Raw genomic sequence first — 14478 nt, 5'->3', positions numbered from 1 at the left:
GGTTCCAGGAGGTCCCCAGCAAAATGTGTTAATATGGCATCACAATATATATTTTTTTTTTATAATTTTTGTCCCACGATTTTTGTAACCCACATTTTTTCATGTAATCCTGGGCACTACCTACCCTCTGCCAGCCTAGGGAGAGCCCAAGCTGAAGCTCATGCCTCCTTCAATGCATGAGGAGCAAGCAGGCCGCTTCTATCACCCGACAGGGGGGAGTTTCCCTGGTTGGACATACTGTAGCGCGTGGAAGGAACACGTTATTCCAACCAGTTCCCTTCTCCTCCATCAGGCGCCCCGGCTGACCAGGGGGAGGCAGTATAGTGACCAGGATTACTACATGTTTTTGTGAGGGTATTAACTACCCTAGGAGACACGGGGAGAACATGCAAACTCCACACAGAGTAGGCCCTTTCACCAACCCCACCCTGGGTATGGGCGCTGATGACGTGGAGGAGAGAACACGCCCCCAGCGCCCACAGCGTCCCTGGCGGGAATCGAACCCAGGACCTTCTAGCTGTGAGGCGACAGCGCTACCGACTGCGCCACCGTGCCCGCATCACAATAATTTTAACCACTTTAACCTTTTATACTTTGGCTATTAAAAAATAGCAGATATACAAGCTCATAGCGCGGCACCGAGTGCCGCGCTATGAGCTTGTAGATCTGCTATTTTTGAAAAATCGTCAATATTTTGTGCAAATCTTTGAATATAATTTTTTTTAAGCCAACATTTGTAACTCAAATCTTTGCTTCTGGGGTCCCTGGAACAAAATATCTTGACATGGGGGTCCGTGACCAAATACATATCATATTTTGGGGGTCCTTGACATGAAAAAGTTTGAGAACCACTGCACTATAATCCCTGGTGGTCCGATTGCCTGATGTTTTTCACCAATACTTTGTAAAATAAAATAAAAATACTGTCACTAAGCTCTAGCCGTGTGTGTGTTGTGTGTTCCAGGTATGGGACAGATGCAGAACACTCTTGGTGGAGGGGCGTTGACGTTGGGTTCTCTGATAGCCACCTCCGCCGCGGCGCCCGTGGCCCTGGTACCCAGCATGGGCCTGGGCGGGGTGGACTTCAGCACCTCTTCCGAGAAGAAGAACGACAAATCGTCGGGAGCCAATCTTCAGTAAGATGTCTAATCCTCTGATGATGTAGAGTTTATACTGTTGCCGTCAGGCAGAAACCTCCTATCTCCATATTCTAACTTTTTGTGTTTGTTCGTAAATGAATACCCTACTTGATCATACTGCAGCGTCACTCAAAAGTAGCACATCCAGAAGCTTTAAACGCGGCGCAAAGAGACTCGTTTTGAAGCGAATCAATGCAAAGAAATTCTAATGTATCCACTAACTGATATACTAAATCAATTAGTCTGATTAGCCAACCCAATTATATAATTTGTCATACAACGGTGTTGTGCCAAAGTAGTGAAAATACCCTAAATCGATAACACTTTTTAATTAATTGCAACAAAACAAAAAGGATCTGCAATTCTCATGCTTGTCTTCATTGTTATATCTTGTGTACGGGTGCATACTGTAAGAGTAAATTACTTTTGTTTGGCTCCTCAGACATTGTAGCTGTCGCAGCAGCATAGTAACATGATAAACAACAATACTGATAGGAAAGAAAGCAAAAAGTAGTAAAAAGTAAAAGCAGACATCTATACATTTTATACAGTCTTCACATATATCCATCAGACACATCATGGTTGTGTACGCCTGTTAGCTCCTAGCAGTTCAGTGACTTGTGATTGACGGTTACCATTCTTTTTCAGGGACAGCAAAGCATTGAAAGACGAAAACCTGCCTCCAGTCATCTGTCAGGATGTGGAAAACTTCCAGTAAGTTTTTCTGCTCTCAGCTACTCTTTAATATATGTCCATTTTGCACCCTTAAAACTTTTAGTAAATAAAGTACTTTTGCACACCTACTTACAAGGACAGGTTGCATAGGAGAGAACGGTCAACTTAAAGAAAATACGTGGTACCGCACACTTCTTTTCAAGACCACTCTCTTATCCTTCTCTCTCTGGTCTCCAGTGTGGCTACCACCGTTACAAATGTTCAAAGTTTAATGGGACTTCCTTGTGGGACAAGGGTCCCACAAGGACATCTACAATCTCACGTCACGAGCTTGTAAATCTGCTATTTAAAACGAATGTTTGCCCCCCGAAATTGAACATGTGGTTAATACACACCCACTGTATTAGACTTGTACAACTGCAAATTTCTAATCAGCAACTCAATGCATTTAGGCATACGCTCATGGTCAAGATGATCTGCTACAGTTTAAACCGAGCATCAGAATTGGGAGCAAAGGTGATTTAAGTTTTAGCATGGCATAGTGGCAAACGGGCTGGTCTGAGTATTTCTACTGCCATTCTCTTGCACAACCATCTCTAGGGTTTATGAATGGTGCGAAAAAGAAAAAAACATCCAGTGAACTGCAGTTCTGTGTGCAAAAATTCATTCTTGATGCCAGAGGTCAGAGGAGAATTGCCACTTTGGCCAGACTGGTTCGAGCTGACAGAAAGGCAACAGTAACTCAAATACCCACTCGTTACAACCGAGGTATGCAGAAGAGCATCTCTGAACGCACCACATGCCAAGCCTTGAGGCAGATTGGCTACAGCAGCAGAACACCACACTGGGTGCCACTCCTATGAGCTAAGAACAGGAAACTTTGACAATAGAAGATTGTAAAAATGTTGCCTGGTCTGATGAGTCTTGATATCTGCTGTGACATTCGGATGGTAGGGTCAGAATTTGGCATGTAAAACATGAAGGAAAGAATCCATCCTGCCTTGTTGTAGCAACAGTTCAGGCCACGTTCAAAGTCACTTAAACTACCTTTCTTCCACATTATGAACTGCAACAGATCGTCCAACAGATCATGTGTGCAGTCTGTGCACGCCTAAATGCATTGAGATGCTGCCGTGTAATTGGCTGAGAAATATACAATAATATTTTTGGAAACGTACTCAAATAATGACTGACCCAGCATGTGTGGTGGTGTGCCTGTCCACACAACTATGACCATGTGGTTGAGGAAGATGTTTCTTTATTTTATTTGACATGGGCATCACAAGGGCATTGGAAAGACCAGATGCATTGCTTGAGTGTTCTAGCACAGGGGTCTTCAACGTTTTCAGGCCAAGGACCCCCTAGCTGAGAGAGAGGGATGAAGCAGGGACCCCCTCTATATTGTATAAAATTGTGTTTAAGTTTAAACATTTTTTGTTTACTTACTTGGTTTGCTCTTTTTTCCCTCTACACCTATACCTCTGTGCCGAAAATAGCAGATCTACAAGCTCACTATGAGGCGTTGTGAGCTTGTAGATCGGCTATTTTTGGCTAAAGTTCTAAGAAAAGGGATGCTAGGGTTCAAGTGGTTAAGGTAAAAAAAAAAATCTTATCACACAAAGATTTGACGGACCCCCTAGGGGTCCCGGACCCCCTGTTGAAGACCCCTGTTCTAGCAGAAGTGCAACATTTTCAACACAGGAGGCCTTTCTAAATATAATAACTATAATCTAGTAAAAAACCTATCAAATCCAGGGAATTAAACACTACTATAATGTCTACACTGGTTCCTCCTCTCCCGTAGGAAGTTTGTGAAGGAGCAGAAGCAGGTTCACGAGGACATCAGCAGGATGTCCTCTAAGGCCATGGGAAAAGTTCAGGACGACATCAAGAGCCTCAAACAGCTGCTGTCCGTCAGCGCCAGCGGGCTGCAGCGACAGGCGCTGGCCATCGACAAACTGAAGCTGGAGACGGCACAGGTAAAAAATATATACACACCATTCTTGTGGCACAAACTCGTGGTGCGCTGTAGGAGGGAAACGATTAACCCATTAAGACCTGGAACACATCTGTGTCACTGTAGATTTCTTTGGCTATTCAAAAATAGCAGATCTACAAGCTCATAGCGTGGCACCGAGTGCCGCGCTATGAGCTTGTAGATCTGCTTTTTTTGAAAAATAGTGAAATTATTGTTTATATATTTTTTTTCCCGAAAAACTGTTCGGATTTAGATTTTTTTTAGAAGCGGCCTCAGGTCTTCATGGGTTAATTTATGAAGTGCTCGACAGAAAATTGATAGAATTATGGGTTTAGTTGTGTATCTTGTACATACCACTAGGTGCTATTACATCTTGACTAAAATATGCATGCTGGTGTTTATCCGCCAGAAAAGCTATGTTCTGTTTTACTGCTGTGTAAGCATATTAAGCAATTTCAACATATCTTTCCGGGTTCAGATTATTTGCAATAACTTAATATTTTATTACTGTCATTATACAAGCTAGTTGCAGCCCCAGGTGTAGCAAAACGTCATGCAATACAACAGAGCTCTCTCTGTTAACCTCTCAGCTGAGCGCACTCTGCATTGGCTGTATCCAAAGCCGTCACATCTTTATTTATTGCTTTTCCAGGAGTTGAAGAATGCTGACATCGCACTGCGGACACAGAAGACCCCACCTGGTCTTCAGCATGAGAACACGGCTCCATCAGAGTAAGGCCTGCTTCATGCTTTTCTGCACACACGCTTTTGCAGGCATGTTACTTTGCCCTCCACTGGCTGTGTAGGGGGTTGCGGGCCATGTCCTGCAATTGCCAGAAAATCAAACTAGGCCGGTACTATCAGTGCTCTCCTACTGATGATTGACTCAGTAGTTTGAAAATTAAGAAATGAGGCAAATGATCCGTTTTACATGAATCAGTGGAGCAGCACTTACACCTGAGGCCAATCCTAAAAACGCCTTCTAAATCCTGACCTAAGTTTTCTAGCATTTGTTTTTTTTTAAATTACAAAACTTAATGTTGCTATATACTGTATACATCAACAACTACACCAAAAGGGGTTCCCGGATTGAAAGGTGTAGTAACGTATTGGTGTTCCAGGTCTAAATCGGTTAAGAGCAACTAGATACTAGAACTTCCAGGCCTACTTAGGTTTGGGCAGTATTCATATTTTCAAAAGATCGAAAATACCCCCAGTTTTCAAAACGCAAATCCAGACCACATTTCTAGGACCCTAGTTGATGTCTTGTGACTTAATACCTTTATCCCACACAAAATGTAGGATAGAGCACTAAATTACTGAACAGCATTCATCAATAAGTACAACAGTTGGATGACCGTTCATTTTGGTGTTTTTTATTTTATTTGTACGCAGCATATAACAGTATTAGGTTTGACCATCTTATGAGTGTGCATTGAAAGTGAGTAACCGTATGCCGTGTGTGTATGTGTGCAGTTATTTCCATTGCCTGGTGGAGCAGTTTGAGGTGCAGTTGCAGCAGTACAGGCAGCAGATAGAAGAGCTGGAGAATCACCTGACAACACAGAGCAGTGGCTCTCACATCACCCCACAGGGTAAGCAAGCACACGCTCATCTTCAACCACTTAACCCCTCTAGACCAGTGGTTTTCAACCAGTGGTCCTTGAGGGAGTTCCAGGGGGTCCCCAACTAAATGATAGATAGGAACCAAATGGACCCTTATGGGTCTGTAACTCTGAGAGTGTACAATTGAAACCAAATGGACCCTAACGGGTCCATTTGGTTTCATTTCACTCTCAGAGTTAAATTAACATTGATTTTATAATAAAACATTGGGGTCCCAGAGATAGAAATGCCATTAAATGGGGTCTGTAGCCTAATGCATGTTAAACTGGAGGTCCTTGAAATTAAAATGGTTGAGAATCACTGCTAGAGCCGTGAAAATCTTCTCTTATTGGGGGTCCCTGGCATATCATTTCAAATGGGGGTCCCTGGGCTAATGTGTGTCTATTTGGGGGTCCTTGAAAAAAAGTTGAAAACCACTGCTCTAGACCTTTTCCATCCACACCAAATCTCTTCACCAAAAAAACATTTTGGCTAGTGTTCCCCTCAAAATATGGATGCTAGCGTTTTAAGTGTCTATCACCAGACTCCCCATTGATGATACAATCGTTAACTTCTCTTCAGTTTGTCAATCCTAACGTGTGTTTTCTTGTGTTTGTGTGTGTGTGTCTGCAGACCTGTCCATGGCCATGCAGAAGCTGTACCAGACATTTGTGGCCCAGGCTGCCCAGCTCCAGTCGGTCCATGAGAATGTCAAGGTAGGATTCTCATCTCCACCTCCGCTGTGAAAGAGAGAAGTTATGATAATATAACATTAATATAATAAAAATAAAATATTTTTTGTTTTACTTTAAAACTGATAAATAAGAACTTAAAGTTTATTACGTTAGTTTCATTGATCCAAGCCCGAACACAATCGTTCGTTTGATCATTCAAATGGATGTGGCCTACCCATCTGACCTTCTTTCAAGTGGGCCCTGAGCCAACCAAAGGTTGGGAACCACTGCTTTACCAATAAGTTCAGGGCAATTAGGCACATACCCATATGGTTTGATTATCTATTACTCTCTGAACAAGTCGTGTGTATTAGCATTTTCAACTTGGTGACATTTTTCAAAACTAACAGATCTACAAGCTCATAACGTGTTGCAATGCGACACGTTTCTGAGTTTCTAGATTTGTTTTTTGCTGTTTTGAAGGAATAGGTCAATAGGGCGATAAAGAGTCAGAAGTCACGTTGACTATTTGAACCGACCACTTCAACTGTACTATGCAAACTTAATGCAGGCAATAAGAGCACAAATCTGTTCTGAAAATGAACAAATCTCTTGACACAAAATCATGTACTACTCTTTCATTTGTCCTCTTTTGCCAATGCCTGAGACATCAGAAATTTCCTAAGTAGTTGTAGAAGTTACTTTCTTTCTTTCTCTACCTGGGTGACATGACAGGTCCTTTAGAGGCAGTAATTAACTCTGTCTCTGTGCTTCTTTGTTAAGGACTGTGAAGTGTCTGCACCGTGGCTTTTGTCAGGCTGTCCCTGTATGTCTCCATCACACATCCTGAACAAACAAGCACCTGTCAGATTACCAATTCAGTGCAAAAGTCCTCCTCGACCTGTCTCTACTAATTATCTCTTTCGAGGTCGACCAATACTAGATTTTTGTGTCCGATGCAATCCTGGCAGAGTCCTAAACCACCGATTTAATTTATTTAACCACTTAAGCCCCATTCAAAATCTTTCAAAAATAGCCGATCTACAAGCTCACAACATGGGCCAGCGTGGCCCGATATTTTTGAACTTTAATAAAAAAACTTAATGACATGCTCAAATTAAGTGTAAAAAAATGGGACATATCTGCTGCGTAATACCGATGTCTTCAAAAAAGTAAAATAATGGCCAATACATCGTCCCGACCAGTGTTGATTTTGACAGTACATTTTGATTAGTCATAGACTGGAATAAAATTCCATTTAGTTTGTCATATTTTAGTCATCTGAAATGTTTTAGTTTTTGTCTAGTTTTAGTCGACTAAATATAAGATTTTAGTCTACTAAATCTGCAGTTGATGTAGTCGACTAAAATGTATTTTGGCGGTGCCTTGATGGCGTCGTAATAGCTGATTTTACACTTGGTTGCCTGCTGAAAATAGCCGATCTACAAGCTCACAACGTGTCGCAGCGCAACGCGTTATGAGCTTGTAGATCTGCCATTTTCAGAGCACAACGCCCGAGCGCAACCAAGCATAAAATGACTTGTCTTTTAGTTCTACTGGATCTCTTCTCCATTAGTCCCTCACTAACATTTTAGTCTAGTTTTGACGAAAATGTCAATATATTTAGTCTTATTTTTAGTCATTGTAGCTTAGTTTTATTTAGTTTTCGTCAGTGAAAAAAGGAAGTCGACGAAAGTTTTTCGCCATAGTTTTAGTCGACAAAATCAACACTGGTCCTGACTCTATCTCTTTCTCTATCCTCGTGTCTCTCCGTCTCCGGGCAGATCCTGAAGCATCAGTACCTGAGCTACCGACGGTCCTTCCTGGAGGACTCCACCGACGTGTTCGAGTCCAAGCGGGCGGCCAACCGGAAGTGGCAGAGCTCGGCGCGCATCACCACGGGCCCCGCCCCCTTCACCGGCGTGCCCAACGCCGCCGCGGTCGCCATGGCCGCCACGTTGACCCAGCAGCAGCAGCCGACTCCAGGTCTGACCGCCTTCAAGTTCTAGAAAAACCTTCCAGACACTTCTGTTCTGACCCCCCCCTCCCCTCCCTCTCCCTCACCACCACCCTAAACCCCACCCCTCTCCTGAGAAGATACAGAGAGGGAGGGAGGAAAGGAGACAGGACAGGAAACACATTTTGGGGGGGCGGGGGTTAGTGTCACGTAGCTAAAACGATCAAAGAATCTCAACCTACTGATAATGTCTGACATCTACAGTCAGTGGTTCTCAAAACTTTAATTTCAAGAACCCCCATAACTCTCAAGAGTGTACAAATGGAGCTGAATTTACAGACCTGTAAAGATCCTTTTGATACCCTCTCAAGGGACCCTACTTTGAGAACCATGTATCTATATTCAGTGAATGGGCTGGAACTAGGTGAAAACTATTCTGAAATTAATAAAATACCGCTGCAAAGATTTTTAGCACCGTCCGACCTTCATACTGGGACGGGTATCAGAATTGGGTTTTCAAAGCAGTCCGGAGTAGGTTTATTACCGCTGGCATTCCAAGGCCCATTCAATGAATTTAGATTTCCCCAGACGTATCAGAACGCAGATATCTCTTGATCGTCTAGCTACGTGAGGCGAGGAGGAGGGGGGGGGGGGGGTTTAGCAGAATAATGATCAAAAACGGCTGAGGCCGGTGCCAAGTCAAGGCTCGTCTCTTTGTAGAGGAGAGAGTGTAGAGCAAAAGAGGAAGTCAAGAGGGATCAAAGCCCTGTGCCAAACCTTGCTACCTCATCTCTCTAAGCCTCTGATCCAGGGGGTGTGCAGGAGCCAAGGAGATAGCACGTACATAACTTAAAAACCTGTATACCATTTGGTGCACCTTACAATGCCATGAGTGCATACCGTGTATACTAGTAGTTAGTTGGTGCCCTCAGTGGCCATCAACTTCCCCCAAAACCCTTTCAGTGTTGGTGTCAAGCTGTGAGAATTTTGGTGATAACCGACACGTACAGTGTTAACCCATTAAGATCGAGGAAAGCATATGTCGTTTTTTGATTTCTTTGGCTATTAAAAAATGGCAGATCTACAAGCTCATATGGCGGCACCGAGTGCCACGCTATGAGCTTGTAGATCTGGAAAAAAAAATAAGTGAACAATTTCTGCAAATCTTTGAATATATATTTTTTTTAAGCGAAAATTTGTCAAATATTTAGTTCCAGGGACCCCCAGAAGCAAAGATTTGTTTGCTTTAAAGAAAATATATATATTCAAAGATTTGCACAAAAAATCACGAAAATAGCATATCTACAAGTCTTTAGCACGGCACTTGGTGCCACGCTATGATCTTGTAGATCTGCTATTTTTGAATAGCCAAAGTATAAAATAATGGTTATTATAGCGCAAATCTAGAATGGCACAGATGTGTTCCCGGATTGAATGGGTGATTCATACTGCGCTGTACAACAGTGTCGTGCGCCAATTATTAACAGATCTGCAAAGCTACACATTGCATGGCATTGTGACCTTGTAGTCGAGCTACTTTTTGCTGCGTGACGGAGCATAAATTGGGCATTACCAAGAATGTTGTCCCTCTCTGTCACCTTATCTCTCTCTCTCTCTCTCTCTCTCTTTCTCACTCTCTGGAATGGGACCGGAGAGGCTGGCTAGCTGGTACAACAGGAGACAGTTTTGAGTCTCCATTCTACTCACTTGAATCTTTATATACAGTGTATATATTATATAATATATATATATATATACACACACACACACACAATTTAAAGACTTGTTGGGATGAAATGTGTAACTTAAAGTGAAGGAAGGCTGTCGGGAATCAAAGAGGTTTGTTGAATCTTTAGCTTTTTGCGGTGTGTGATTTAATTGGGCTTGCTGAATGTTCAGTCAGGAGCTTGGATGTCTCGATTTGTTTTGTTTTTTTAAAGAATGTGGCTAGCTGTTTCAAATGCTGTGTAATAAGGTGTAGATTTATTAAAATGTAGCTCTTACTGTTCACATTTTGCCTGGGGTGGAGGGGAGGGGTGGAGCACTTAGCATAGGGATGCTCTGATTGACCAGATGCCAAACTTCGATTTTTCAGTACAGGGCTACGTTAGCCTCTGTTACGACCCGGCCTAGGGGTTACCAGGTGTAACATAAAAATGGACTCCCTCCTACCCAGTTCCCAATTCAGACAAGTCACACAGGGTTAAAATCCTAAGAGCTCAGGATTTATTTTACAAATAATAAAACACATTTACAATACCTCAGGGTGGGGACCACAACTTCCAAAATAAACACAAAATCCTACTTTCAACTAACAAAACAGAACAAACTACAACAAAAACAAGCGAGAGGTCACCCACCCCTACATACCCAATGCATTACATTATCACAGGTCTAAAACTGAACAAAGTGCTGGTGCTTAGAACTTGGCTAGGAGGAAGACTCCTAGTAGGCTCCACCTAGTAATCAGCCAGTCACACTCAGCCACATCTCATTCAACATTCCCACCAGCTGGTACTCAGTTACTCAATCGCACACACACACACACACACACCAATGAGGGAAACATACCTAGAAACACAAGGCAACACACAGGAAAATACATATGACCCTATAGCAGGGGTTCTCAACCTTTTCAGGCCGCGCCCCCCAAAATAGTTGTATTATTTCTCGCGACCCCCCGCATGCACGCGCGCGCATGCGCATTGCGGTTCTGGGCGGATTGGGTTTGTTTTTTTCCCTTTTTTTGGTTACTTTATTTCGGGGTTAGGGTTAGGTTATTTAATTATAATAGGTTAATTGATAATTATGTATTATATTACATTAAAAATGTTTTCCTAATGTTAATAATGAAATATTTTTATCTTGAATTTAGTAAATTAACTGATAAAACATGAATTAATAATAACGTAAAAAAATATTTTGTTAAAAAAAAAACTTTTTTTTTTTTTTTTTTCACATTCACCCAAAAATATGGCGACCCCCCCCCCCCCAAATTATTTGGCGACCCCCCTGGGGGTCGCGACCCCCAGGTTGACAACCACTGCCCTATAGGGTCATAACACCTCGCCCCTTAAAATCAAACATTTCTCCCTTAAAAACAAAAAAAAATGGTTTGATCTCAACTACACATCACAAAAAAAAAAAAAACATGCTTAATTCCAACTCCTTCCTCCTATGTCCCCACTAAACCCTCTCTCCTAGTGTCTCCACTGAGACCTCTTTCCCATAGCTCCAGAGACTCCCTCTTCCCTACTGCTATCTCTACTGAGACCTCCGTTTCCTGTCTACACTGAGACTCCCTCTTCCCTACTGCTGTCTCTACTGAGACCTCCGTTTCATCTCTCAGGTCCTTCATACGCTGGTCGGACTCTGCCTTCTGTTGCAGCAGGACAGACAGAGAGGCGATAAGGGCCTTTTCTTTCTGCAGCTGCTCAGTTAGAGCAGCGTGATCTTGCTGAAGATGCAGCTGTTTGTTCTGCTCCTCCCTCCCGACTTCCTGCAGGGCGCTGAGCTCCGTCTCCAGTTCCTCCACTTGCCTCAGGCCCTCCTTGCTGGGTCCTGCTCATGGCTTCTTCGTACTGCAGGCGCCTCTATGCGAGTTGGGATGTTCTCTCATCCACTTCCTGCTCTGTTCTCCTTAGCACATCTCTCAGTCTGGTCAGCTCTGTCTCCTGTTGGCTCACTTTACTCAGGGACTCCTCAAGGGCCTCACTGGTCTGTGTCATCTGGACCTTCATGTCGCCCAGCGCCTCCTCTGAAGATCTCAACTCCGCCTCAAAACTATTCAGTCTCTCCTCGGTCTCAAAGTATGCTGGGAGGCCTGAAGCTTTTGCTGGCAAGTCACCAACTCCTCCTCTTTCTTAGGGTTAGGTTATTTAATTATAATAGGTTATTTGATAATTATGTATTATATTACATTAAAAATGTTTTCCTAATGTTAATAATGAAATATTTTTATCTTGAATTTAGTAAATTAACTGATAAAACATGAATTAATAATAACATAAAAAAATATTTTGTTAAAAAAAAAAACTTCTCCCCTTCTTTGCCCCCTTCATTTGACGATTCGACAAGTTGATCAACAAATATGGTTCTGCGGACTGTCAGAGGTGACATGCTGACACTTATTGAGGGTGGTGGTGGTGGTAGTAGGTCCCCTGCATTGGGGACAAAGGGAGTTTCAGGGCTTAAACAAAATGTTAATAATGTAAAGTCAAAATTACTATTTATATAACACAAATGTGAAATATTTGAAAACAAAGGGTAAAAGTTAACTTGGAAACTAGGCTTGTACAATTACCCCAATTACTCTCTCTGCTGTCCTAGTTCAGTGGTGTTAAGGACCCCCACATTAATATTTATTTGACATCAGACCCCCCATCTGAAAATACTGTGTACCAGGCAAGGGACTCTCATACAAGTTTGTGTTGTTAGAGGTTTCAAATGCATTCAAAACTTTTCACATTTTGTTGAACATTGTTTGAAATGGCAGATCTACAAGCTTAACAACGTTGTGAAGCTTCTAGGTCTGCTATAATAATGTCAGATACGCGGTGCAGTCACAGTAACGGACATAGAGGAACAAACAAAACAAACGTCTGTGTGTTTGTAAAACACACAGACGTTTGTACCTCGTAGTATAACAAATTGCAAAAAATATGTGGATCTACCAGGTCGGAACGAATCTCACTGCGGCGCCTGCTGAGCTTGTAGATCTGCGGTTTACACTGTTTTAAAAGAAAATGATCTCCGACTCCTGCTGTATAATAATAATAATAATAATAATAATAGTATAGTAGTAGTAAATGAAAGACTGTTTGGGGACCTCGTTGGAAAGCAGGTTGAATTATGCTTATCAAACTAATTAAAGGAGTAGTTCACCCCCAAAAAAGGACTTATTTTCTATCAATTACACACCCCATGAAGCCTTAAATTCATGATTTTAGAGTTTTTGTTTTTGTCGCATTCCTAAGCCAATAATTTGTCCGTCAATAGCAGACTCAAAGAGTCTCCACCGGTCATCAAATAAGTCATTTTTTGGGTGATCTACTCTTTAAGTAGAGTCTGGAAGTTGTATGCTGCTTAAGCAACCAAAAAAAAGCTCACTCAAATAGCTAATACTTGTGTTAGTCGCTTAATGCAGTGTCCAAAATAAATTTCCCAAATCTCTAATTCATAGATGGCCACCGGATTGATATTGGCAAGTTTTTCTTATTTGTAATAATCGTTGTTTGGCGTCTTGCACAATTATTTTCCATCAGAGCAGCCCTATCTAGATACTAATGCTGTAACAGAATACACAACCTGTAAGTAGTTCGGGGAAATACTTGATTATAAAACCTCAATACTCGACGATAAATGAATCTAGTATTACGAGTTGGTTTTCTTTTTTTTAATATTCAATAGCATTGTTCTGCATAGTGTCTCGCTGTGGACGGACGGTGCCACATCTCTGAGGTGTTACAATGTCTTGGGCCTTTTTTGTAGGCTTCGGTTGTGTGGCCTTTTGTATGGCATTATATCAGGGCATCCACATAATGTAGATTGAACAAAGTAAGGCTCAATTTATTCCTCTTCGCACGACTCTTTTGACGAGCGCTGTAAGTGATTTATTTTCTTAAAATAAGTATAAAGATGGCTCTGTATTCAAATAATGGCTATATAGACTGTTCAGTAACTGGGGTCTTGTGAACGGGTCAGGATACCAATTTCATTCAATCATGAGAGAACTTTGTGTGCAAAAAAGTTTGAACTGGAACACTATAATGTGTTACGGAATGTAGACCTTAACTTTTAAACAAAAACTAAAATGCATCACTTACAGCGCCTTTAAATACATAAATGCCAAATTCTCAACTGAATATAGTTGACATTGTTTTTTACCAGTTGAATTTTACTGCATTTCTGTCGTTGCGTAGTATGAATTAATTGGCCTTAAGCTACTATTTATATTATTGCATTTGTGGAGGAGTTGTGTGTGTCACTGCTGAAGTTGAATACATTAGTAAGTTGAAGATATCATTCCTTCGTAACCATGGTGGCGTCCTTAGTTGCCATGGAATCTTTAAAGCAATATTTAAATGTACGGCAGCAGGGTTTTAGTATTTTTAACACGGCAAATTACAGAAACCCAGTCTCAGCTTTATGCATGCGTAACTACTGTATATCTGCATACACTTGTATTACCAATGTGTCACTCAATAGCCTCTCACCAACACTATAGACTTAGACTGTTACCACAAATGCCAACAAATTGTTAACAATGAGTGGAACTTGTATTTATTCTGTGAACTTAATAACATTCTTGCATCCTAGACTGTTTTTTGTATTTAGGCACATGCAAGAGTTTTGGTTTAATTAGCTTCTATCCTATATTTATTTGATGTGCCAAATGTGTGCTAACACTCTTTAGTACTTGGTCTGGTCGTTTGACAAACGGACTAAACC

General features: G+C 41.8%; 2 protein-coding genes across 4 annotated transcripts in view; both read left to right on the top strand.

Annotated features, from left to right (window-relative positions):
- mtmr6 (myotubularin related protein 6) overlaps positions 1-14478 on the top strand; it is a 703086-nt gene that overhangs the window by 29711 nt on the left and 658897 nt on the right. The window lies entirely within an intron of this gene.
- Positions 1-14478, top strand: part of nup58 (nucleoporin 58) — a 31137-nt gene that overhangs the window by 4281 nt on the left and 12378 nt on the right. For all 3 annotated transcript variants that reach the window (XM_084048798.1, XM_084048797.1, XM_084048796.1), the window contains exons 5-11: positions 965-1136; positions 1788-1853; positions 3619-3793; positions 4445-4524; positions 5269-5387; positions 6031-6113; positions 7856-8057. In XM_084048798.1, the coding sequence (XP_083904924.1) occupies positions 965-1136; positions 1788-1853; positions 3619-3793; positions 4445-4524; positions 5269-5387; positions 6031-6113; positions 7856-8057 (897 nt within the window). The remainder of the gene's footprint in view (positions 1-964; positions 1137-1787; positions 1854-3618; positions 3794-4444; positions 4525-5268; positions 5388-6030; positions 6114-7855; positions 8058-14478) is intronic.

This window comes from Gymnoscopelus microlampas, assembly GCF_963454915.1.
Source record: "Gymnoscopelus microlampas genome assembly, chromosome: 22".
Classification (NCBI taxonomy): Eukaryota; Metazoa; Chordata; class Actinopteri; order Myctophiformes; family Myctophidae; genus Gymnoscopelus; species Gymnoscopelus microlampas.
This window is presented reverse-complemented; position numbering and strand designations above follow the sequence as displayed.